Here is a 27,608-nt window from a genome sequence, read left to right on the forward strand (position 1 = left end):
TCTTCTCTGCAGATTTCAGACTAAAGGTTAAGGATTAGATGCAGCCTTTTAATGAAGGTACGGTGCAGTATGTAGCCTCTGCAGGAACGCGATTTACTCTGACCTAGTTACAGCAAACGTATTAAGACGCGAGGTGCTGGCTTGTAAGTATAAAAGAACACAGTACTTAGATGAGCACATGCAGTGTTTTATTTTACAGCACTGTTTTGCAACAAAGAATTCTCCCCAAACACATGATAATACTAATTCTGTAATAGAACTTACCTCTATGGTAGCATATTTAAAATACGAAATATTTGCCCATTATTAAAAGACTCATGATTTCTTTTTTTACAGGATTTATTATTTGGAGTGTTTGTCTTTGAGTAGCAAATGGCACTAAAGTAGTGCAATAGCTCTGGTACTACTACATTCAAAATCACAAATACAGGGGATAGTACAGGGGAAGTAAGAACAGCTGTGGCCAACTCTCACTGCAGAAATGCATGTCTGGGCACATCTCCATGATCTCCTGCATGATAAAGGTTGGTTTCCTTGAAGTGTTTGACAAATTAATATTGAATATTACTTAATTCTGAGGTCTTTCTTAAGCAAAGTGACATCAGCTGTGCTTTTGATAGTGGAGCATGAAGTATTCCACAAAGAATAGAAACATCACCCCACCTGCCCAGCAGTTAGTATCTGATTTCGACCACTGTGTATGAAATAAAGAAATGCATAACTGTCCCTATTAACAAAATTCCTTCATCTTCCGCCCAGGAAGCTTCTATAACTGTAGCAAAATAGAACTGTAGTCCACCTACCCAAGTGTCCAAATGCACAAAGACTCACAGCAGGAGGACAAAGAACTCCAGAATGGAAAACTTTCTGTAACAGAAACTGAAGGCATTGACTATATTTCTGGATAGCTTTTACCGCTGACAGACTAAGTGACAATAAATTATTTGTATTTTGTTAGAAAAAGGCAAAAAAAACCCACCACCACCAAAACTCTTCTGATAAGCAGAACTGACTTTCTAGACGGAGAATAAATTCCAGTTGAGTAGAATGCAAAGTAAAAGGAAAGCAAAGTAAAAGGAAAGGAGAAGCTTGAACTCTTCTGGTTTATTTTTAAACTTAGGATACAGAGAAGAATGTCTGCTAATGTAATTTTTATATCCAAAATGTCAGAGGAAATGGTGTAGGTATCTACAGTCCTAAAGGAAAAGAAGTTACACCACCTGGAGAGGCAGGAAGAAGGTAGGTGGACTTTCAGCTTTTCTGGTTAAAGTATGACTGCCTCCAGCCTTTAGTCTTACGGTTTCTTTCAGGGTTTAACATCCTGGGAAACAGTGGGCCCCCCTGGTACCAACTACTGCTCAGCCAATAGCCACTATGAAGAGTTTTAGTTGGCCTGTGAAGAAGCAGCTTCTTAAATACTGAACTTGAGTTCTAGCTTCTAATGAAGATACAGCACCTTTTCAATGCTGAATAATATTTAGTGAGCTAGGCATTACAATACACTGGAATCAGGTGTTTGATCTCTATGCTGCAACATGTATATAACCCTGTTAAGGGGTTTCCTTTTTTTTTTTTTCTGTTTAAAAAAGTTACCTATTTGTGCATTCTGTGGGTACAGGCCTCCTGGGAACACCTTCCTTTACCTGTATATTTTGTTCTGTTTTCTTCTGAAGAGATACAGACATGTGAAGTACCCACTGGCATTTAATCTCAGTCACAGCTTGTTGACTGACTGGATCAGCCCTTGAAGGCTTTGCCATGTGAGAACACTCACCGCTCTAAAACTGGACAGCGTGGCTCCCAGGACGGTCATTTACAGTAACTGGCACCACTGTTGGTCTCTTAACTTTGCAAAGAGGGTTTTAAAACTTGCTTTGCATGTAACCATTTTCTGAGTGAGGAACACAAGCAGGAATACAGATTAATGTTAAGTTAGAAAACAGAAGGTTAAAATTATTTATAACTAAATCCATACAATCTATATGTGTGTTTCTAGTCTGAAGGAAACATTCTTCAAGGAGAAGTGACAGTATGGAGGGAAGGAGGAGAACCTTCTGTTTGTAAGAATTATTGTGCCTAAGGGGTAGAAATCACCACATGATGTGCCTGTTCTTTTTGTAGTTCATATATTTCTCAACCAAACAGCTGCTGTTGTAATACTGAAAAGAAAAAAAATGCAAGATAAATTTCAAACTGAACAGCATGACTCTGTGCTGGAAATAGAGGGTGGACTTCCGAGAAGCCAACACTGGGGGAAAGCCTCCAGCCATTTCCCTTTCAAACCCACAGAAGAAGGGAACCTCTTTAAAATAGAACTGCTGCTACTGCTCTCAGTGCCTCTATGAACTGCTTGTAATGGAACTGAGAAACAAAAAGTTACACTCCAGAACCTAAGAAGAACCGTGCAAACAAGAATAAGTTTCTGAGTAAGCTGGAATATAAACTCGTGTCCCACCTGTGAGCATATAAAGCATCTCTTCTGACAAAATCATAGTTTGTAGCAGATTAAGAATGAAAGAAACTAAACTTGAATAGTTCTAACTTTGATTTCAAGTCCTAAGCTGTCACGGGCATCAGTACTTGTTTAGTGCTCAGTTGGTACAATATATATTGTATATATCAGAATATATATTGTATATATCAGAATACTTACTTAAGATTATTTAAAAGAAAATCCCCCAACACACGTTTGCCTGAAGCTAACAAAAATAAAAGGGGGTGGGGGAAGGCGTTTGATGGGAAAGCTTAGAATATCCTAGGAGAGATTTCTTAAAAAATACAGCCTTTAACAGAAATTTTAACGTTCCATTTCCCAGCTGAGAGGTTTTTGATTCAAAAGAAGTGTTATAAAGCAGCTAGAAAATTTTTCTTTATCTTCATATGGAAAAGATCAGTAGCAAGCTTGATGCTACGGAAATCAATTCAAAAATATAGCTCATCGTGCTTTGGAAAGGAAAAAATTGACATGAGTGGCCTTCCTTGTTTTAGCCAACTGCCATGAAAGGAAGTGAAGGCTGGGAGCACAAAACTGACATATGCAGTATAAGTGAAGGCAGGCAGCAGCTCCTGGCAACGTTCTACTCTGAAGCTACTGCAGGGAGACAGACTGGGGGTCAGGGCAGCTCATATAATATTTATTTATGAATCAGTCTCACCCTTTAATGCACCAATTCAAGACAAAAGAAGTTATTATTGTTATTAAATATGTATTTCGTCAATTCTGGTCCAATTATCAAATGAATTGTAACTACAGACAAATTTTATTCACTCCTATTACTCACTACCAGAGTCTGAAGCTTATCTCTATATAAGCAGTGAAACCTACTTGGAACATACGCATGCATACCCATTGGCAGTCTGAATTAAAGAACCCTTCAGAAACTTAATACCTCATGAAGGCTAATCTGTGTAATATAGAAAGTTTAGTTTAGAAACAGAACTGGTTTAGATACAATTTCTACTTTTCAGAAACATACCGTTTATAAAGTGAAGATTTCAGAAGCTAAACGGCAAATTTACACCAGGTTAGTGTTTCAGCAAAAGAAGTTCCTTGCGAAATCAAAGTTAACTGTATTAAAAATTACACAAATCAAATGATGTGCTTGTAAGTTATATATAAAAAGTTAACAATGCAAGATCTGATTTTCAGTGATCATAACACGTTTTTCAAGTCCATGGTTGAATCCACATATGCCTCCCTTAAGCTATTACTGACACTTGCTTATACTTCTAAGATTTGCATCAAATCATTCACAAGTCTACCACTGCTGCCCATTTTCTGAGATCTATGCTGGGATGCGGGTTGCAGCTTCCTCTTCTGCATCAGCTCTGTTGGCATTTATTTCTGCCAGTGTTCGGCCAAACCGAGTCCACTCATCACTGCGAGGAACTGCAATTTGCTGTGGACAAAGATAACATTATTTAAGCCCACCAATATATACAAACAGAGCTTGTTTTGAATGGCAGAACTCATAAATAACATTCAGAAGAGGTGTTGACAGAGCAGCATACCTTTCTTAGTGTAACTTTTAAAGTAGTCGAAACATGAACAGCTCTAAGTAATGAAAGCAGCAGAATTTGAGAGTGATGTATGGAAGTACGCAATGATACCATGACAAGCTTGCATGAGACTGTCTCCAAGGAGGAAGATTAGTGCCATGTCTGCACCCAATCGACACGTCACGTACGACTGCAATACGCACACTTAGGATAACAACCACTTCCCTAAGAATGAAGTCAAGACTGCTTCATTTCAAAACTTTCTGTTCAATGCTCCTCAAGCAATCGTTCAAATTTACATGAGCCAGTTACAAAGAACATAAAATCCCTACAAACAAAGCTGGTAATGGTTTCATCTTATTTCACCAGCTTGAAGATTAGGTATTTAGTTTTTGACTGGTGTAGCTGCCAGATGATATGCTAAAAAGTTATGATAGAATATATGAAACAGACACATAGAGAGAAAAAGTTATTTTTTTTCCCTCTAATCAAAGAGAGGGAAAGTTAAAAGCAAGTTGCAAAATACAAGTGAAATAAACTCGATTGTTCTGTAGTGTACTTTGCACAACGCATGGTATACGCACCTCTCCCACATCGTATATAACTATTTGTCCCTCTGAGTCACCGACAGCAATTTCTCTCCCAGTATGTGTCCATCTCACACGGTTCAGAGCAGGATTGCCCTCTACAGTAATGCTTGCAGTTGGCACCTGTATTCATTTGAAACACACTATTAAAAATGTACGAAGATTTCCTAAGTTGAAGATTGCAGAAAATACTTCATCCGTCAGTGTTGTATCAAACTAAATGCTGGACTTGTCAATTTAGGTAGAGTCTGTAGGTCTCAGATGGCTCTCAATGGTGATATGCTGTATGCATTTTTGTGAAGGTGAAATTTCTAATTGCAGAGTGTGGCAGAATTTTCCCTCGTCTATCTCTAACAAGTTTAGTCTTGGAAAAGGTTTATACTGTGGGTAAGTTCATAGCTTAGACCAGCAAACCCAGGCACTCCATCCTCTAAGTTTAGAAACAACTTACAATTTCATTGCAGTTATTACTATGGCAATAGCAACATGGCAGTAAGAACAACAGTGGTGTCTTGGTGGCAGGCTTCTACAGACTGCTAAGCTATAGGCTGCCGCTGCCACACTGGGGAAGGTCTAAAAGTCACTTTCACAACGTGGGTTGGTATTAAACCAACAGATATTTTATGTTCCTGTTATGGTTACAACAATTTAATTACTGCTGCCACTCATTATGACCAGTCATTCGAATTACTACCCTGCAATCAAAGTAAAATATTCATTAGGCGGAAACTACTGGAGCTTCAGAATATTTAAGGACAACAAAAATACTTTGGTGAACTCTTGTCACTTCTTTCCAAGTGCACAAACAATTTTCCAGCTATATTTGACTGCTAACTTGACTGCCTCACCTCAGTGTCATTGTTGAGATTCCATAGGTCAAGCCGGCCCATCCCATCCACACAGGCAAACAGGGCAGGGTGCGTTGGAGACCACATAACATCATAAACATAATCTGAGTTGTCTTCAAATGAGTAGAGAGGTTTGTTATTCTGAAAAAAAAAAAAAAACAAAACAGACATAATGCGATATCCCAAGTCTGCAATTCAAATTCTAAGTCTGACAAGTAAGGCAAAACACAGAACTTATCAATAGCGTAAAAAGAACCACAACAACAAACAGCCCCTGCAAAAAGCAGCCAGAAACTAAGGGCATTATCAAAGCCATGCTTTCCGATGCACGCAGTCTTATCTTGGAAGCTATTATAAAGAAATCAGTAGCAAGCCAATACTGTAAGAGATTTTAAACTTAACACATTAAAAATTTTGTACATCAAGAAAATGCTAATTCAGTGACAGCATTACGTTCCTCAGGGAATCAGCACAACAGCAGAAGTAGTAATTCCAGCAAGATGGATACTACGTGGTCAACTGCGAGTCTCTAAATGCAGTTTGAGATTAGTTTTGGTGCTCTCTCCTAGTCCTCCACAAAATTGTAGCAAAACATTTGTCTTCTGCATTAAATGAAGAAACTGAATATAACAATGATTTGTATTTGATTACACTATAATCATTGCTGATAGCAAAGGGCAAAAGGATGAACAGAATGGATCAGAAGTACACAAATGATGTACAATCTGAAAGCAAAGACATCTTTATGTTGTTAATTGGTTTCATTCATCAGTTGTCTTCTCTTTGCGGTAAACCATAAAACAAGCACTAAGAATCAACTGGACTACTGCTAAGGGTCTAGAGAGCTTCACAAAGTCTGTCTTCGGTTTACCTAAGTTTCCTGAGTTGAGTAGCTTACATTATAGCACCACCTTGTGTCAAGGACTGTGAAGAAAACCACTGAACTATCTATTATAGTTACCTTCGTTGTCCAAAGCTTTACTGTCCAGTCAAAAGAAGAGGTGACAAAAAGATGTGAGAAGTCTACAGGTCCAACTGCTGCATGGCAGTGGATACCTGTGATTGGTCCCTGGTGTCCTTCAAACATCTCACTGATTCCAGCTTTGCTGTTTTAGAATATATAACCAAAGTTAATTTCTCTGGAAACCATACATCTGCAGACAGAGACAGCACTGAAACGCATTTTAAATATAACCTCAAGAAGATTTTGCTGCTTTGAATGGATGTTAGCCCACTGCAAAGGCTTAATCTCAACAGGCTCACTGAAGACCAGGCTTGAATATTGACTTTATCTTCAACATCTCTTTTCTGCTCTCCTTAAGTGCCAAAAATAGACCATGGGGGCACAGAGACTCATTCAGCAGGTACTGTTCCACTCACATTTAACTGTATTGTTTCAAAGCAATAGCTAAAACTTTGAATAATACAAAGAACCAAATTCAGTCTCAGGAACGGGTGTAAAACTCCCACTGACTTAAAAGAGGAGCTGCAAGTACGCCTTGCAAACACACATAAGGGTTCAGACATAAACCAGTAACAATATATCCCTAATAGTCTCCTATCAGAAGTGATGAAAAAAAGAGGGAGGGGGGAAGGGATGGAAAGAATGTTACACAGAAGTGATACAATTTCAGCTATTTTGGAACCAAAAAGCCCTGCAGCAAGGGTGATGTGTATTTGAGATGAAACCTGGACACTCAGTTATATTTAAGAAAGCAATTGATAAGATACAGTCAGACAATTTCAAAATAGATTGAACAGCAGGAGAAAAGCTCGCCAATTTAAGATTTGTGCGTGATGTTACTGTACAATTATCTACAGAACTGAACAAAGTTTGGAATGTTCTGCTACAATTCAAATGAATAAAACCTCAGTGACCTGCGCTGCCCCCATCACTGCAAACAACTCCTGGCCAATGCAGAGAGCGTAGGACCAGTTCTGTAATCAAACTCCTCCTGTTTTTAATGAAGATCTTGGAAAATAGCATGCACTGGAATTCAAACACGGCTATTTCAAAGATTGTCAAGAACAAAAACTAAATGTGTGCTAGAAACAATTTTAGCGGTGTAAAGCATACGTGGTCTCATCATTTCACAGCTTTTATTTCCTTTGAATAATTAAAAGCTTTTATTCACCTCCCATGACGGCATGCAGTATAGACTGAGCCTTCTTCACTTCCAACAACAAAGTTGTTGACATCTCCAATAGGGAAGGACATGCAAGTAACAGCCACAGCCTTGGACTGTTTGTGAACCAGCTCCATGCTATCCTGTAGTGAAAACATCAGTAACTTGCTTTAAAATATACAAAAGAGACAATAACATTTACAAAGTCATTTAGATTTCTCTAGATTTGTTGTTGTTCTACTTATGTAGAACTGTGCAAGAATAAGAAAATTCTCTCTTGTGCTAATAGTCAATATAATTTTTACAACACTCCACGGGGTAGAAAAGGCATTTTATTGAACACCTACTAAGCTTAAGTATAATTGTGTATTATGAAAATGTTTATTAATTCTTCTTAGATTAAGATTTTATAAAGTTTTTATCTAGCACAGATATTATACATACCCAAACTTATCTTACCTGTGGCTGGGAAAGCATGTCTAGGCTCCAAGAGCATATCTTCCCATCAGTTGAGATACTGATCAAGTTATGAGCATTCTGGGTCCCAACAACATTTACACAGTAGACTGGGTGCTAAGAATTATGAAATAGCATCAGAAAAAGGAATTACCAATACCAACCAATTCTAGTGCAGTTAATACGCTACAAAATACACGATGTCATTTAATGAAAGAGAAAATGTTCATCACAGTATGGTACAGAGAATGCTCCCGTTCTTCAGTGATAGCATAGGAAAACACAGGCAAACATTTAAGCATTATCAATCAAGTGCACCGGACAGAGTTTCCCGGAGGTTAAATGCATCTTAACAAGAAGCAGTCTTTGTAGATATTTCACCCCCTACCGTGTGAGCAGCAGCTGAAAGTGGAGTTCTCTGCACTGGAGTTCTCTTATTGCTGCGATTATCCCATAGCACAATCTGGCCCGAGTATGTGCCACCAACCACCAAATTGGGATGAAATTTTGCAAATGTAGCTGACATTACTGCTGACTGAAAGGAAAACAAAACAACAACAACAAAAAAACATAGACAAAAACCTATCATTCATTGATGCTACATCTAAAACTAAAAGAAAACCTGACCAGTTAAGTTCTTGGCTTTGATTTCATATACTATTCCATTGTTCTACCACATGTGGGTTCAAAAACATTTTGTGAATGCCAGTAAGCTCTTAATTTCAGAAACAGAGTACATATAAACTCATATTGCTCCTAGCATGGTTTGTTAGCAAGAGAAGGTCCGGTAATGCACAAGTTAGTTATTCTTGTTTTGGCACAGTCTGTGGTCATTTTTTCATGAACCTACAAATCTGTCTTGAACATAATAAAGCTACTTTTGCAATCTGGGCTTCGAAAGTAATCTGACAACACTGGATTACATTTTGATTCAGCTATGTAATTTTTCATAAATACAACATTTTGAAAGTAAAGTGGCTATTTCAGGCTTAATGGAAGAAATTTGCAAGATTTTATCTTTCTGCATTTACTGAGAAACCTCCATCTGCCTTTTTCACTCGCAACATGTGTTTCTAGTTTTCATCCTTGCTCCATCTCCTCAGGCCATCTTCATTTTATTCAGTAAATTAAGCTCTAGTAGTACACAACTCTGCTCAGTCTCCTTACATACAAATCTTCTTTGTGGTTCAGCCATTACACAAGTAGGTTTTTGGGCTTTCAAGTAAATTAAAGTGAGTTCTAAAACAAGACTGAATTCTGAATGATGTCAGAAATCCTATAACAGAATGTTTCTAAGCTGCGTTCTTTAGCTATCACCATCTGTTTGCAAATACATGTGGTTAAAGTGAATGCCAATTCAGTGAAATAATTACGTTGGCAGTCCTAAGGAAGGTAGATGTCCAAGCTCATCAGGATAAAATCTTTATTCTCAAGAGACACAACCGTACCTGGCAGTGAAACACGTATTCTGGGGTAGTTTTCTTGTACTTCATATTCCACACAAGGGCCACTCCATCCGGCTCATGAGGTGCATCCTCGTTGTTGTTGTAAGAGGCAACAAGTAGTTCTGGGTACTGAAAAATGAGTGAGAAAGATTTAAAACAAGCAAGATGATTAGCTAGAGGTCCAGACAATCCTAGAATCTCTGTTCTGTGCTGCCAAAACAAGGATCAAAGAAAAAGAGAAACAAAAATCACCTTGTATAATTCCTGTGAGAAATGGCATCAGTTAAAATGGCAGTTGTTACAAATTTAGCTCATAGAACTAATGCGCACATTCAATTCTTGCTCTTTTATCATAATCTACCTTTATATGTAAAACACACCACTTTTAAGCGAGTTCTGTTTGCTGAAGCTAACATTTAACTTTGAAAAGTAGAGCATAAGGAAGAACCAAATATGCTGAAGGCTTTTTCTTTATAATTCAAAGATTCTACTGCTTTTTACGTAAGATGTAAGTTCTGTTTACTATTTGCAGACCATGGATGATTTAAGAACTGTTCCAAGGAATACATTTAGAAATACAGCCTATTTCAATTCTACACTCAGAAGGTTAAAGTGGACAGAACTAAAAGAGCTTACAAAGATGACCGTATAACGTTAGTATTTTTTACCTGAGACGACCAGTCCAAACAACAGACAACACGATGCTTTGACCAACGTTCATCAAAAAACTGCCTATTTAAGGACAGTTTTGCTCCTGCTTGAATCTCCCTGTGAAGGCAATTAGGGAATGTTAATCTCTGACCACTTTTTCAAGCAAAAACATTGTACACTCACAGTAAAGCATTCAGCGTTCACATTACCCTTCTTTGTCTTCTAAGTCTCTTCCACTGTAGTCAAAGAAAATATTGATTTGCTCAGAAAGGGCTCTTTCAACAATCCTTGTAGAGTGGTCAAAGAAACTTAAAAACTCTTCAGAATGCAAAATTTGTTGCTTTTCCTCTTCCGTAAGTTCGTGAGGGGCAGCTGGAAAAGGATTACAGGCTTTCTCTAACACATGCTTTCATAAATTCTTTCCAAGAAAGGGAAAGAGCAACCAACAGAAGTATCACAACTCACAATATTGGAAAATTTGTTTCTTAACATCCATGTACATTATATTAAGTATTACAACGTCTCTCAATTTAATTTCAACTCAGTGGAAAGGTTAAAACGTATTAAATATTCTTCTTCGCAGTGCAAAATGCTGAGCTGAACCGTACCTTCCTCCTCCTCTTCCTTTTTGAATGTTTTTACTTCCTCAGGCTCAACTAACGGCTTTGGCGCAACCACATCATCTTCTTCTTCCTCATCTAAGAAAAAAGTACAAGACTGTCAGTGTTTATAGAGAGGAATGATGTCATTCTGAAGGAATCTATAAATATATCAGAGAAATATATCAGAAACATATCAGAGTGGTATAATTTAGCTTAAAATGGTTCTATTTATACGGGTACATCCCCGTATAACATCATCTCACACACTGCCTGCAGCTGGATTTTCGGTGCACTACATTACATACCTGTACAAACTGAAAAAAGATACATTAAAAACTGTGAAGAATCCAAAGTGGAAATCTCTCTTCCAAGCATTTATGATTCCACACAAAACCATGTGGTTGATGCGTGTTCTGTGTAACATGCTGACACATTAATGCTACAGAATAAAGAAAAATCAAACGCCTAAAATAGTCTACAGCACAGCAGCTTACTGGGGATCTGAAACCATCAGTCTAATGGGTCTTTCCGTGGCACAAAGATGGCTTACATTAGCTTTCAGGTCGCTACTCTGAGAGGCAAATTTTGCTAAAGACAGTAACAGCGATATTACATTTTTTCTGTCATTCTAAAGGTGAGTCTCATTATCTGTACCATGATTGGAAACGAGGACTTTATAGCAAAAATGTGTTTTCCCTAATTGCAATGAATAACATACAATGTTAACGTTCGGAAACGCTGACAGTGCTTACAGCATTTTCTGCATTTGTGCATTGTATTCTTTGAATACCACAAACCAGAAAATAAGTTTAAAATACTTAGTGTTGTGGAATACAGCCTTCCTGGCTTTTCTTCATCCGCTTTCTCCGTATAAGCCTCTGAAAAGACTGTTTCTATCGGTTAAACAGCTACATCACCTGTCTCTAAGGGAATGGCAGCAGGAGTCTACTGCATGCCTCACCAGAAGTAAGAAGATGGAATTCAACATGCACTGGGTTTATCTGTTGCAGCCATCTCCCTGAGCCACGTTCAGTTACCTAACAACAACAACAACATCCACGCACACAAAAACGAGGAGCAAAAGAAAAGAAAGCGCGGTCAAGGGATGGGAACCAGCTGCCAAGCCACGGTCCCAGCAGCCAGCCAGCTGACTAGATAGCAACAACCAGATGGTACTGCAAGGATTGTCTCTCAGCTATGAGGTGGCAATGGGATGGCACAGCATTTTTCTGCCTGACTGCTTCCAATCATGTCTTTCCCCAATGGCAAGCCTGTGCAATTACCAGCACTCCAGGAGGTCTACAGACAAGCCTTTACCCTGCAAACAAAATACAGCTTGTAGGCCATACCAGCTGCCAAACCACACACATAGTGATAGGTTTAAAGAGGTCTGAAAATCTTTCTAACTCTATAGTGTAGGCAATAAAAATATAACTGTACCTGCAGGAAAGAAAGCTTTAAATGACACTGTATAATGCACACAATAATACAAACTCCAACTTAATCAAAATGATAATGACGTACGCCAATCCTACATTACTTGAAATTGAGCGATTTTTACGTTCTGACAAGTTTACAGAACTAGGATAAATGGCATGAATGATTTCAATATATGCTCATACTTTTGAACCAAATGGTGAAGGTTAAAATCTTTCCTTTCAAGGGCCTCAATCAGCCACAAAGGAAAACAGTAATCACTGTCTTTTCAGCCAGCCCAACCGCATTTGTCAGCCCTTTCTCCGTCAATGCAGCCAGAGCAATCAACCTGCCAAACATTCAGAATGGAAAAACAATCTGAAAATACAGGGTATAATGCACCTGCCAGTGAAAATGGCCATTTGAAGAAAAGCTAGTGATCTCAGTGACCCTGCTGAGGAGGCGGTGGTGCAAAGGGGAAAGAACGCGTAAAAGAATTCTTAGTGATCTCCACTCTCTTGCACATTGACACTTCCTTACAAAGCATGCCAATTACAGCTTTTGTGCTACTTAAAAAAAATGAAAGCTTTTTTGGGCAAAATAATCACGCAGAGAAACAGAAAGACACTGCTCCTTTTAGATGGATTCGCACGGACAGGACGAGTAAGCTGAAAACCGTACAACTTGCAGCAATTCCACAGCACGTAATTCTTAGCGTCCAATCACTACAGGTGTGAACAGTAATTAATTAAAAACAACGTCACGCAACTTAACAGACATCATTTTGAGAACAACAAACGCAGGACAACAAATTCAGGTTATACTTTTATAAAAACGGCCCCCTCGCTCCCCAACCAATCAATACAGCAGACTGAAGTGACGCCTTAAATTCAGAAATTTCGTTTGGGGTCACCCTGGATACGTTATTCCAGCGTTGAAAGTCCCAGGTTAGAAATTTCAACCCAACCCCCGTTAGCCATACTACACTGATTCTAAGTAGCATTTTCAGTGACAGGAGTCAAATTCTTTTCAAATGCAGATGGTCAACCCCTTAGTGCTAAGTGACCTTCTAATCTACATATTTTATTCAAAAGATCATATAGTTGATTGCTCGTGCCTTTTAATGCTCGAAACATAAATGGCATATATTATACAGAGATCTAAATTCCTTCATAGTACTTGCACTGCATACAGCCAGCTGATATTACTGCACTGAAATGCGGGATAAGTGCTTATTTTAATATTCTCAAAGTTTCAGACATGAAATTGAACGTGTCATCTCACCGTGATTTATCTGTGACTACATATATCTTAAAACCTCCTCTTTAAAGAAATAAAAGTCACATACAAACTTTCTTGGATCTCAGGGAAAGAAGAAGTTCTTGATCTCATTACCCAATACTAGGATGCTTGCTCACATGCACTTACAGTCCAAAAAGGTACTACAACGTTGCTGTACAGTAAAAGACCTAAGTTTTCGTTGTACTTCTCTTTTCCCTCACATACCTGGATTTTATTACCTAGTTCAGGTGCTGGTGTTTCCAGGAAGCCAGCTGAACAGCAATATATTACCCAGCAAACACTGGAAGATCAGGCATACAGTTCCTAAAAAAAGCTACGTCTAGGAATTCAAAGATCCACATGAAACATTGGTATACCGTATTTAATGTCAGCTATATAAAAACAGAAATCCTAAAGGCACCGTGTAACTTCATCCTCATTATTTTCTACTGACTGTACCTACTGGCACTTCAACTGTCAGCTACCGCATACAGTTCCTCATTTTATAGAAACAGCTGCTAAGAGTTAGGGAAGTCAGGCTCGGAACACTGGAAATAGGACTCTGTCACATTAACACACTGATGAACATTCATTATAACATGCCAAGTGATCAAGTCCATGTTTTTTTCTGACAGGAAGCTGGGAATCTTACATTATCAAGCGAGCAGGAAAGAGTGCTTTGTAGGCTGCCGCTTCCACAACGACAAATTTCTTGCCAATGAACACTAAAAGCAGGTTTAATGAACCACAGGGTTTTGACTTTGAGTTCACATCAAAATTGTGATGTGTTTTGGCAAGATGGAAAGAAAAGCGGTGCTGTATATTAGGCTGCACCCAGTGATAACACTATAGAGTGAAGTTCCAGTTGCCTGAGTAATCTGTTGCTGCAGAGTAGGTTAATCAAAGTTAAATCATCTGTGAAATGGGTGGCTTTTGTTAAGGAAAGTATATCTTTGTATCAAGTTTTCCCACCTATATTTTACTGTACACTTAAGACCTACACAGGGCAATGCATGAATATATAAGGCTCTATTATTTCTTCTTTGAATATTAGAACATAAAAATGGTACATTCACTGTAACAAGCATCCAAGAGTCCAATGTATACCCCCAAATTGTTATCAGTCTGCTTAAGTGATCTTTCCTTGGATTAATCACTTCAAGGTCTCAAAATAACACATCTTTCTGTCGGCTGCACTGGTGACTTCTTCCCATGCAAATTCCAACAATATCCTAGCAAATCAAATAGTAAGGTAGAGAGCCATGCAGCAAGAACAACAGATAAGAATGTTTGCACCAACGGTTACTGCACTCAGTAGCCAACACGGAACCTGCAGAACATGAGAACATATTCCAGAGTATACACACAAACTGCATCTCTGTTGCTGAAACCGTTTCTACTGCTGTCTGCTAGAAAGAAACGAGTGTACAAACGGAACACAGTTTCAAATACATGTTCAGGGAGTAGAACCAAAAGCCTGCTGCCTGATAAGAGTATGCCAAGTAGAGGCCAAATAATAATCCTAATAACCAGTTGACCACGCTAACTGAAAAGCACATCCACCAAAATTGGACAATGAGAGAAGCAGGCGGGAGTGTTATACACAGCATCATGGGAAGTGGGAAATGGAATTAGACAGCAGAAGTAGGGATGACAGAATGAGGAAGCTGAGGAATGGAGCAGCGTAACAGTATGCTCATGTTATGATTGTAACAAAAATTACTGAAGTGGTAGTAATGCCGTGGAGACCTAGATGTTAAGGTTCATTAGTTATGAAATAAAGGAGAGTAGCACTGAATATGGCACAACACTTAAACCACAAATGTATTTGGTCCCTAATCCAAAAAACAGGTCATCATTACTGTGCTGCAGAATGACAAAAACAAAGAACAGAAGCAGGGCATGTCAGGAGGGAGGAAAAGATAACTGTATTGTCTCTGCTGCACTCCTTGGAACACTGAATCATTTCATGATTACATTTTATTTCTTTCACATGATAAATGCAGCTGCTATAGTAAGATTGGAATACTAAGACTACTGAAAAATCTGGTAAGAAAGAACAGATGTGAAAAAATTGAAATACTGAAGTAAGACATGTTTAGATTTTCATCAAAACAAGAGGTTTTGAGCACTAAGATGTCTACCCCAACACTATTTCTGTGCTTCTCTTCTATGTCATTAGCGATGAGCTTGTATAAATTGAAACCAGAGGAAAAAGCAGTTGTGGGTTCCAGCCCTTGTATGAGAAATCCCTGAAACAAATACTGTAGATTTACCTTCTAAGTCTACTTTAGACTTGGACATCCTTGAATTTAGCTTTGTTGCAGTGAACCCAAAATGGGCATCTTTATGTCTACAACTTAAAGCTGACCTTTGAAGCGTCCCCTATGTCACAGTCTCTTCATTTGTTGTGCCACAAAAGCTTCCACAACAATTATCAACTCTTCTAGTTTTAAGTTAGTTTTCCCCTACTTCCTATCTGTTCCACCCAGATTAGTTTTAGCTTGAATGTTCTCAGCTCAGGTCACAAATTGAAGTATGTAACCACCTGAGGCACAGAGAAGCAATGCTAAAGTTAAGTGAAGGGAACAGTACTTTGCTATTAATATAAATTCCAGTAACTTTCTTGTATGTGAGAAATAGGCAATTGCATGCTCCAGTTTGGGAGGTCTTGAAGAGAAAAAGCTTTTGCAGTGGACAGCTATTACATACACTGCAGCAAAAGCAAATATGTAGCTAGACAGAAATTCAGCTAAACTTTCTTTTCTGTGGAGCAAGCATCCTGGAAAATTAAGAAATGGAATAAATAGGATTGTTATTTTGCAGCATCAGCGTCAGCATAATATATCCTACATCACAAAAGGACTAAACCTAACAAGATGGCAAAGCCTATCCAGTGAAAATATTTCCATCATCCTTTGCACAAAAGCATGGCTCTAGCAGCATTTTAAAGTCTCAAGATATAAGAATTAAAAGAAGATTCTCTCCATTTTATGGATATACAGTTAGAGAAAAAACATACCTGCTGTCATTCTGTTCATTCAGTTTGTTGTAAGGATAAAAAGCCTCCAAGAAAGTTGTAGGGGAGTTTTCAATCCAAAAGTATATCCTACTTTCATTTACCGGTTGACAGCTACTTAAGAAACTGAATGTCTAAACATATACTGAGCAATAAATTGCCACATATTATCAGCAAGAGTAATGTTACAATTAAACAAGATGTAGAATGTCAGTAACACTCTTAAGGCAGACCTACAAGTGTTTAACAGTAGAATTTATACAAATTGTATCACAAATCAACAGTCATTCTACCACATTAAGTTTTGGGATCAAAACTGTTGGCTGTAATTCAGCCAATCACTAAAATAAAATAAAAGAAAGGTACATTTGGTTGTACTATGTTAATATTCACCTTCCTTCGGCTGAGTCATAACAGGTGTTTGTGTCTCCTTCGTATATGTAACAATTTCCCGAGGAGGAAAGTCAACTTGTGTGATTTTGGCCATTCCAAGTTTAACAGGTCCACGTCTACATAAAATTAATAGAAACATCAAGAAAAAAAACCAGTTAACTTAGTGAATTACTTTGCATTCTGTCTACAGTAATACTCAAATCATCAAATTACAGCATTGCTTTGTGAAACTTAAGACCAGCAGAAACTCATCCCTGAAAACGTCACAAGATTAACATCAATACTTCATTATCACTATTATTTAAGATTACCTATATCCACAGCTAAGACAAAAAAAGAAGTTGTGTAAATATACACAGACACCTGGATTAAATTATATCACTTCAAGGTTTTGCTCTTTGCAGCCACATATAGTACTGCTACATATGTGAAATACCCATATTTTCAGTGGGACAGATCTGCCTGCATAAGAGGTATTTGTAGGGAAATGGTTTTAGGACTTCAAAACTTAAACAAACAAACCAGCTTAATTATCTGAATTAAAAAGCATTTCCTAGCTTATTTAACTTTGCCATCCCTTTTTATTTACCTCTAAGATGCTAGTTAGAACTCAGAACTGCAGGCCTGAAGCTCACACATTGACCAGTGATTTAGCCATAGTGCAATACTCCAGTGCACAACACCGCAAAGCTCTGAGTATTCTGCCTTCAGCTTACGAGACACGTCATAAACATGGAAACAGCCATGATCAAATTACAATGCAAAATGTATTTCCAAAACCAAAATATTAATTTAGTCTTTGTAACATTCTATACAATCTAATTATCATACGTACAGCAGTAATGATCCTTTTTTTTTTTTTTTTTATAAAGTACCTATATGTAGCAAAATTTCTTATTGTTTTCTATGATAGAAGTGGGAAGAAAAAAGGAAAAGCTTCTGGTGGGCAGACTCGTAACTCAGAGCATAATGGTTTTATTACGTGATTATAATGAGTTACAGCTTCTATAACCATTTGTCATGTATGCTCGTCATAAGAAAAGATGGGAGTCATTCTATTTTTAAATATATAGTTATTCTTAGAATTATAAACATTATTGTAAAGTTTACATCTTGCCAAAGGAAGACTCAAAGAAAAACATTAGTAAGTAAGCTCTAGTATCAGAAATAAGTATGTCACTTAAGTAAGACTAAAGTTTCCCATTTCAAGCCAACTGCACTACATCTAAAGACACTGAACTTCTCTAACTCACAGAACAGTCTCCTAACAGTAACTCAAAGTCCAAAAAAAAAAAAAAAAGTAAGCTCTTATGCTCATTATTTGCAAGTATATGAAAGAGGGAATATATAAGAAATCTATGCAATACCCCAGATCGGAATCAGAGTGGAGCTGAAGAACTGATGGATCAGTATCCCAATGCAGCGTCCTGATACCACAGGTTGAACAAATCATGCAGCATTAGCAAAAAAGGCCAGAGATTAGTGAAGCAAATACATACTATGAAATCCTAGAGTTACAGTAAGCTTATAGTTATTTCACTGTTCACAAGAAACAAAGCAATGTAACATCAGTTAAGAGAAATTCAGCAAACATTCAGTGCAACGATACATGCAGTCAATACAAAAGTTAAAAAGCAAACACAGACCCCAGAGCTATTAGAAAAGAATTAAATTCTTCTAAAGACTGAAAGTTAAAGATCTGCAAATGTAGCTTTTGTGACAGGCTAATGAAGATATTTTAAAAAGTGATAAGAACCACTAGGAACTTCCTTTCCAAATCTGTTCAGATCTGCTCATGCCTCAAGATGACAGATTTGTTAATATAATGCAATCTTGCCCAGAGCAGTAAATATGTGGAGGAAATGGTCATATTGGTGAAGGAAATGAGTCAACACACAAACCTTTTGGTAAAGGGGCAAAAACGCATTTCCACTGGGAAAGAGAACTGCTAGAGTTTCCAAGATGTGACACTGCAGTAATTACGGGTTAAGCACTGCCTTGGGCTTCTAAGTGTCATCTGTGTTAGAGCCAACTCTACTGAAGATATTTAAATCCCGTGGAAATAGCAGACTTAATATTAGTAACACATTACAAAGTCCTGTTCAATAACAAACAAAATAGATCTACTTCAAGTCACTTTCATGTCAAAAGGAATACGAAGTGGGAACTAGATCTTCTCTTCCTCTTCATATTTTCATTTAGTCTACCTCCTGCTCTCAGGCAGAGTTTAAGAACAAGCATGTAAGAGATTAACAGACAAACATGCATGGATTTCTGAAGCTTTTTGACGCTATATTTTTTAGAAATCACGTTTTATAGCAAATCAAAAACAAAGAATCCATTATTTTACTATGGCAAGTCAATAAAACATAGGTTTCCATTACTATCCCATTTACGGCAGGATTCTTAGAAAGCAAGTGCAGAAATCCAAAGGTAAAGCTGATTGCCAAAGTTTATGGGCCAAGTAACGAACACTCAAAATTGTGAATGCTCCATTTATTACCTCATTCCTGCAGAAAGTATACTAGAAGAATAGCTAGTTAAACTAAAAATAATAATTACAAATCCACCGTACTCATATTTACGAAATCATTCTACATAACTTACATTACATGCATTGCCATAGCTTAATATCTGAATCTCTAAAACCTTTACACACGTTTTGTGCACAAAATTAATTGTTTTGAGAGTGCTCATTCTTTATGCACCTACTGCTTGTCTTGATGAAATGCACTTAAGCTTGGACTTTACTTTGGTGCCCGAGACTTCAGGCTGGAGATGGTTTGCACAGAATCAGTCTTGCCATGGATACAAAAAATGAAACAGAACAAAAGCAAAGTGCCCCCTACTTAAGACTCAGCTCTTACTGAGGTTCCCTTCCTGCTTTTCAAAACTTTTTTTTTTTAAGATAAAATTATATTTTAAAAATGTATACAACAAAAAACACTTGCAATAAATCTTCAGTGATATCAGGGATAACCTGCCTTACTTGCCTCCTAAATAGTTAAAAGAACAAGTACTGTGGTATTTGTTACTTTGTTCCTCAGAAATATTGTTTTAAAAAAAGTAATGTTCAGAGATACAATGAACCTATTAGCCATGTATCACATGGATATGAAATACTGTTTCTTTTGTTTTCCAGAAGTTTGTTACACCTGAAGTAAATTTATATATCAAATCATCTATTTTCTTCTAGACAGTGAATTTAAGTATAAAATGACAATTTGATAGTAATAGCAGATCTCAAATAATTTAAAACTTGCTAGTAGCCCAGTTGAGAGCAACGCTACTGATTCTTCAGTTACGTGACAAGTGATTTTCAATTGCACTATAAGCTATGCACAAATCTGCACCTGAGCACTGAAAAAATGTTGAGGTTCTATTGCCTGTTGCATTCCTCTATGCCTGTACTGACTTACTGGTTCCCGCTCAGAATTAAGCAACTTGTAAACCTTTGTGCAGCTCCTTACAATCTTGACTATTTTCAGACTAAAATAACATATAGTTACATACATGTAACTCACGTGTATACAAGGATTTACTACAGCCTTTTTAAAAGGTGTTTCAAACTGGTTTAAGTATTCAGTCCTTCTCCAAAGCAAAGACTCATATAAGCACAAACGTAATTTGAGATAGCTGTGCTTTAACTAAACTTCATCCACAGTGTATATTCAGGAAATTAAAGTACATGAGTAATGGTTTTGTTGAAAAAAAAAAAAAAGATATCAATATTAATAGGCAAATGTTGCTTGTGTTCACAGACTGGGCCTGAGAAACAGTAAAAATACTCACTGGAAGTATCATTTCCCATCTTTTCACCCATAAATCTCCACTCCGAATTTATAGTTTAACAGAAACATTTGACATCAAAGCATTTCTCAAACTGTTATGCACAACATGTTTTTCAAAGGGATAGGAAAAGCACTGGAATTGAAGAAAAAACCCATGGCTGTACTAATGCTACCCTTTGGCCAAATGACAGAGATAATGAGTGGTACAATCAAGCTCTGAAAATGGCTACAAAGTGGAAGATCTTGAGAAATATAGTTCTGAGTACTTTAAAACAAACAAACAAACAAAAAACAACCAAAAGTAGAAACAAAACAAGATTTGTAGACAGTATCTTTTATTAGATCAAGTAGAATAGAGGAAAGGAGACAGCCTATATATATCCATAGGCATGTTTCATTAGAAAGCTGAGAAGAGCTCAGAAGTTTGACCTCTCAGTTGTTTTACTGTCGGAGATATTCATGCTTACAAGAACATTACCACAATTTAAAGTTAAAGCTTTAAAATAGTAAGTTTAAAAAACTCTAAGATCACGTTAGCAATCTCAAATTCATTCTGTGTAGTTGCATTTCGAATTTGAAAGTAAAGCACTTCTATAAGATAGCCACCATTCACAGATTCAATATTATTGTAGAGTCGCATTCAAATAACGACCCTTAATTTCTTAAGTTTAATTATTCTGAATGTAAGCAAGATGTAAGCCCAAGAACAAGCAAGGTGAAATACCTGGATCCAACGGCGCCATCACCGGAGTCCTGGCTCCCAGCCTCGCTTGGCGTACTCACGGATTTGGAAGACGGAGAGGTAGGAGGAGGGACTAAATAGTGAAACAGACAGGTATCCGCTGTTACTACTCGCAGAGGTTGCACAGCTTAGGATGTTTTCAAATTAATTCAACATGAAGTATTAAAAAAAAAAAGTGATGGCAAACAAAAAAAAATACATGGATGAAAATGAATAGTAGAAAGAGAGGGGAAAAGACACTGTTAACATTTCATGCTGGATTTCATGCAGTTGTTTGGTATTTATGCATCTGGTGCATACAAGAAGACATGGAGGAAAAGGCATAAAAAAAAAGGAAAATAAATTTTTAAAATCTGGACTTCTAACAAATGGTAGCATCAGTTTTCAAATGGTAATTTCCACCAAATCATGTTGCTCACGCATCAGAGAAAGACACTTGTTAACATAGCTTTGATACCAATGTTTAACTTCTCAGAAAACTGAAAGTATTTAGCTTAGCATCTTTGCTTCTAATCATATAATCACAGAAATGTACCAACAAAACGTGGCTTTGTCACGGAGTGTATTTTTGCTGTAGCTGTAACCAAATCAACAAAGTTCTGTGCATTACAGTGATGTTTGTTAGTGCTGCATTTTAGGGGGGAAATCTTCATACTTTTTCTTTTCACATGACAAGCAGCCCGGTAGTGATACACCGGAACTTGTTGATGAAAGTCATCTCATTCTCATCACTTAGATGAAGACTGCAATTGCATCCTAAGAAGCAACATGTTTTTTTTTGGAACAGATACATAACAACAAATGGTTACCATGCACTCATGCAGTGTAAGCCACACAAAGCTACTACAAAATATCTTTCAACTTTTCTTTTAGGAATTTCTTTTTCCCCCCCCCCAAAAAACCAGTGAAATTTATTAATGAACCTTAAATTTATGCTTAAGAATCAAGATGTACACTGAAGTTTCTCTCATGCTTCACTTTTCAGTAACGTGAAACATTCATTGCACAGATTTACTCCTTAGCAACACCAAAGAAGAAACTTCAAGTGACTGAAGACAAATTACAGCTGTTAATTGGTATCCATCATGTCAGGGTGAGTACTGAGGGAGAATTCTGAATTTAGATATGCAACATTTCAGGTGAATTTCCTGAAATCACCGCTATGTTGGGAATTCTGAAGAGTGCCTCCATCCTATCCCAAAACAGAGACATGGTTCTGGTTAGCAGAAATTCCATCCTGAATTTGAAAAACAGTATTTTGACTGTTTTTAATTAATGGACTTGATTTATTAAAATTGCACACCTACAAAGGGACTCTCATATATGTCTAAAAATCATACAGCTATACTTCATAAATACATAAGTGTATATGCATACGTATGAAGCTTTCATGTTCTGCAACTCACCATCACCATCTACTGAACAGTTTATACTAAAAGCAATGTCCGTAGGCCTGTACATTCCAACGTTTCTGGGCATAACTGGAAATGATGGCACTTTAACGTCACCCTCTTTTAACTGAACAGGTGAAATTAGCAACTTATCATCTAAAAGTGTCTGTACTACTCTATCTCGGGGTAAGCGCAGCCAAAAAAATTCCGTAGTTTCGTTTGATGCTACAGTGCCCTCTGGCGGCACTGTCCCAATAGAGCATGCCAACTTGAACGTTCTTTTCCATTCACAAACAATTGGTTTGTTATAAAAAGGGTAAGTAGGCTTTTGATCTCTAACATACACTAAGGCCTCTTTTCCTATAAGGAAGCCACCTCTTATTGGCAGTTATCAAGACTGTAACTGCCTTATGAGCTTTTAAAGCAATTTTCTGTGAAGGAATCTAATCTGCAATTATCCACCTACAGTGTCAGCAAGAGCTCACATAACTGCAGGCCATGGTGGTGAGACGGGAGGTAGCTTCAGTTCAGGTGCATCACCAGTGTGCTGTCACACCATGCCAGTGCCCAACCTGCACCCAACTCGTGTCTCAGGCAGGACTGAGAGCTACCAGCAGGCACTGTAGCTTGATTTGGATATCTTGAAAGGGATGAGACTAAATCCTCCAAGTATCCATGTGCATGCAAGGGTGCAGTTAAGTAGGAGTCAACACACACAACACACATTAAAATCAATGTTGTGGATGTGGCCGTGGGAGCGACTTTAATGTTGTTTGCTGTGTTTTTATAATGCGTGAGGATTGTCCAAAAGCAATTATGAAGATGTAATCATACAGACCATAGCCATAACCAATTACTATTACTTTTTGTTTGCAAACTCGGTTGAAATAGACCCTTGTCATCACTGAGCCAAACTGAAAACTAAGTTTGAACTCCTCTTTGATTTCAGAACTAGAGACAAAAAAGCAGAGTTGAAGTATCACCCTCTTCAACTTCATCTTCCAGAGGGAAGCGGCTAAGTAAAGGCAGAAAGCAACAGTACAATACAGCAACTCATGGAACACAAACATAGATGTGAAACATCATCCTTGACAGTTAAATTTTACGCTTAGCTTTGCTATTCAGTCAGGTATTTAAGATAAGGAAAAATTAGGAAGTAAAGGGCACAGCAAGAAAACAAGCGAACGCCACAAGAAAATATCAGAATTAAAGATGAGGCATTACAGAAAGGGAAAAACAAGCAAACAAAGAACATCAGAAAAATAATGTGCAAGAGGAATAGAAAAGCAGAGCAATTATAATATTTTATTACATATAATATATGATATTTTAATCAAAACACTCCAAATAATCTACTAAGTTGCAAATATTTCTTTTACAAGTATTACTAGTGATATGTACTGAAACAACGCATAATTGCCACAAATACTAACAACAATGATAAAACACTTATCTCATAAAATACTATTAATATTCCTACCAACAGGAGACTCCGGTGTCAAGCCCATGCTCTGAAGTAACGCTTCAGCTTCTCTTCTTTTCTTTTCAAGGTCAGATTCTTCTTGTACAGGAAGAACATCCTTCTTCTGATCGGTCTAGAAATAGTTCAATAACTGCATTATGGCATTTGAAAGGCATTAAGAACAGTTTCATCCTATTTCTGAGATCTAACCGCTATGCCTTCTGTGCTACTGAAACCGATCGTCAGACACTGCACTAATAATTCTGATGGATCTTTCTGTAGATAAAGTAAAAACAGGCAGGAGGAATCGTGAGGTTTTGTAGCTTTAGTACTGTCTTCAAATAGCTTTTTAAAGTCTCTTTATTAGTTTTGTTCAAGTTGTTTTATTACCTGTTAGATTTCACACACACAAGAGGCAAAAAAATGACCCCCTTACTCACATGTAATTTAGAAAAAATGTGGGCTCCTCAGTGAAAGATGCTGACCTCTCCATGTTTTCCCTATTTCATTTAACTGCTCACACAACTACAGAAATTTAATTCCTAGCTTAAGGTGCCCACAACTCAGTCACTGGCAAGCACGTATTTTTAATTTTCATTATAAAAATAGCAGGCTTCAATAAAAGCAGCAAAATCCAGATCCAGTTACAATAATCCTACAGTATGAAGAAAGATTCCTCCCAAGACTGTAAATTATACCTTTGACCTACTTTACATCTTCGAAAAAAGCCTTTTCCAAACTTGAGAGCAAGTTTCCAACTGATAAGCTACTGTATCACAGCTGGAAGCACGAGCACAGGCGATACAGAATTACATCATCATCAGAGCACAAGTGTAGGATTTCCCTGAATCATTTTGCTGGCAGATGCCCAGGCTTCAGTCATACGCTAACTGAGAATGTCTTCAAGATCATAACTAAAAGAGAGGACGCCATGAAGAGGTGACACAGCACACCAAAGCATTCCAGCAGACGTCCTGTTTATGATGTATAATCCCCTTTCAGGAGAAATTTAGTAACGCATCACAGATTATCACACAATTTAGCAGAAAGAAATGCAGAAAACAGTTAACAAATCGAGCATAACAAACAAGTAGCATTCATGTCCCAAATGTCACTCTGACTTGAAAATCAGGCTAAATATGAGTCAAAGAGCCGAAGAACACAGCACATGGTTTGTATGGTAACAATACTGACAGACAGTTCATACAGACATCTCTGAAACTGCATTTCAGAACAGAGTTCTCTAAGATACACCATCACAAATCATTAAGTAGAGCTTCTGAGTAATACTTCAGCCACTCCTCACAGTAATTTCATTAGTGATGATGCACGCAAGACTACAGATCTTGTTTCTAAAGATGCAAATGTTTTCAAAATCTACCTTACCATATGGATAACTCTAAAAATCAGGTTTTTGTCCTTCTCAGAAAATGAAAGCAGAACAATTGCACGGACCATTAAATAGACATTCCCTAAATAACAGGTAGCAAATAACTAAGTGAACCTGCTCTTTTTAGGCACGTTACATATATTTGGGGCAAGTTACATAAGCAAACAGTCGAGTTCCAAAGAGAAAACAGTTTCTTACTTCTTTTTTCTTTCTTTCTTCCTCCTTTCTTTTCTTCTCCTCTCTGATCTGAGCCAATCGCTGCTTCTTGCGCTCCAACTCCGCCTTCAGTTCACTTTTGTCAGACATGACTGAAACACTGATCAACACAGAAATCACTCCAAGCGGTTCTGTTTGGTTAAGATTGCTTATTTGCAGGACAACTGCTATTGTTAATATAACTATGCTAAGTGGCTAAAGACAAAACAGTGAAAAGTCCTAAAATCATAATTGAAGTTACATTCCTATTTTCACACTTAGCAAATTCTCACTGCTAAAAAGATCTATTTAAAGAAAGAGAAGGATGACAAGGTGACAGCACCTTTCCCCAACGTATTTCTGAAGCTTTTTTTGAGGCACTACTTTGAATGATACACGGAACTCTGAAGACGAGGTTATATTATATTACACAGAATTCTGTACAGCCTCAGAGCCACCTATGGTATTTACACACAGTAAACAGTAAGAAAGGTGCCCACACGTTTTCACTTGTCACTGCAGCCCCTTAATTACTGGCATTTTATAACCTAGCAGGATGAACACAATGTATCCAGTTAGATGTGCTTGCAGGAGCCAAAAGACCAACCTAATCAAAGATGCAGTAAATTACTGTAAATGGCAAGGAAAGCAGGTACTGGAGGGATGGCCAAAAGCACCCTGTGAAGTATGTGCAACGCTGATGTTTTTGTCTTTCATTTATAGATCTTGTGCATGCTGCTAAGAAATGGGTGGGGCTTCCAATGACAGGAATTCTACCGAAGACTTGTTCCATACGCCATGTGACTAAGCACAGGTGGGAAAGCCAAGCATGAACAAAAGCAGACAAAACCCAAACCCCTTCAGGAGGTGGCGAATCAGAAGACAGGCAGGAAAAGCTGTGTGAGCGGGCAGGGCCAGCAGCAGCTGCATCTTCCCGCTCAGCAAATGCACACCAGTAACCAAAGTGCAGGAGTGGCTCTGGCACGGCTGCGGGACCTACCGGGCTGTTACACGCCTCAGCGATACAACCACTCACGCGTGCAAAAGAAGAACACCCATACGTGTGCGCGCAGCACATCTAAGAGCAGAACACGATGCGAGCCTCCCGCACTAACCCCAGTGCTCACGTCGGTAGCTTTTCAGCCACGTTCTCTGCCAACATTTAAGCGTTAATAAACAGACAATAACACAACGCCGGCACTGCAGAGAGGCACCGGCCGGGCGGCGGAGTCCCCGCACGGCGGTCCCCACCCAACGCTGTCCCCGGGCCGCGCTCTGCTCCCAGGCCCCACCCGCGGCCGCGTCCCTCACGGCCGGGCCGGGCCGGGCCGCGCGGCGCAGCGGCCACAGCCACAGCCACAGCCCCGCGCCGTGGGACCCCGCGCACCTGCCGGAGGGTTCCGCTCAGCTCAGCTCCGCGCCCTCCGCCCTCGGCTCGGCCCAGCGCCCGCTCCGCTTCCGCCAGCTCCACAAAGGCGGCGGCAGCTGACAGGCGGCGGCCTACGGCGGGCGCGGAGGCTCAAACCGGTTGCAGGGCGCTGCGAGGCGCGGGGACTTACGGCAGCTGCGGAAGGACGCAGAGGCTTCAACGCAACGCGACGGGGCAGGAATTCACTCGGGAACGGGCGCGTAGCGACGCGAGAAGGTGGTGGGCGCCTTCAGAAGCTTCAACGCCGCGCCCCTTCTGCCGAGCGCCGACGACGCGGCTCCGAGAACGACGACGCCCGGCGTGCAGCGCGCCGCGACAGGGCGGGCCTCGCTCTCGGCGCCGTACGGCGTGAGCGGGCCGGGCAGGCGAGGTGCACCATGGGAGC

General features: G+C 38.7%; 2 protein-coding genes across 10 annotated transcripts in view; one reads left to right on the forward strand and one right to left on the reverse strand.

The window, feature by feature from the left end:
• The window catches only part of SLC25A12 (solute carrier family 25 member 12), a 45,476-nt gene extending 44,951 nt beyond the window's left edge, over nucleotides 1-525 (forward strand). Inside the window, exon 19 of the mRNA XM_046944083.1 lies at nucleotides 13-525. Coding sequence (XP_046800039.1) covers nucleotides 13-38 — 26 coding nt within the window. The 3' untranslated portion in view covers nucleotides 39-525. The remainder of the gene's footprint in view (nucleotides 1-12) is intronic.
• DYNC1I2 (dynein cytoplasmic 1 intermediate chain 2) lies at nucleotides 167-27,540 on the reverse strand. 9 transcript variants are annotated; one of them, XM_046943591.1, is made up of 17 exons: nucleotides 27,354-27,540; nucleotides 25,798-25,915; nucleotides 24,228-24,342; nucleotides 21,339-21,429; nucleotides 18,191-18,250; nucleotides 16,824-16,939; nucleotides 10,721-10,810; nucleotides 10,322-10,484; nucleotides 10,130-10,229; nucleotides 9,465-9,590; nucleotides 8,405-8,551; nucleotides 8,020-8,133; nucleotides 7,570-7,703; nucleotides 6,396-6,540; nucleotides 5,435-5,575; nucleotides 4,584-4,709; nucleotides 167-3,899 (listed from the first exon to the last, which is right to left on the reverse strand). In XM_046943591.1, the coding sequence occupies exons 2-17, from the start codon at nucleotides 25,903-25,905 to the stop codon at nucleotides 3,786-3,788; spliced, it is 1,890 nt and encodes a 629-aa protein (XP_046799547.1). In that variant the 5' UTR covers nucleotides 25,906-25,915; nucleotides 27,354-27,540; the 3' UTR covers nucleotides 167-3,785. The 9 variants fall into 9 exon arrangements, with proteins under 9 accessions (XP_046799547.1, XP_046799545.1, XP_046799546.1 ...); XM_046943589.1 differs by having other exon boundaries at nucleotides 21,339-21,483; XM_046943590.1 differs by having other exon boundaries at nucleotides 27,182-27,540.
• Nucleotides 27,541-27,608: the final 68 nt, after the last annotated feature.

Source organism: Gallus gallus, chromosome 7, assembly GCF_016699485.2.
Source record: "Gallus gallus isolate bGalGal1 chromosome 7, bGalGal1.mat.broiler.GRCg7b, whole genome shotgun sequence".
Classification (NCBI taxonomy): Eukaryota; Metazoa; Chordata; class Aves; order Galliformes; family Phasianidae; genus Gallus; species Gallus gallus.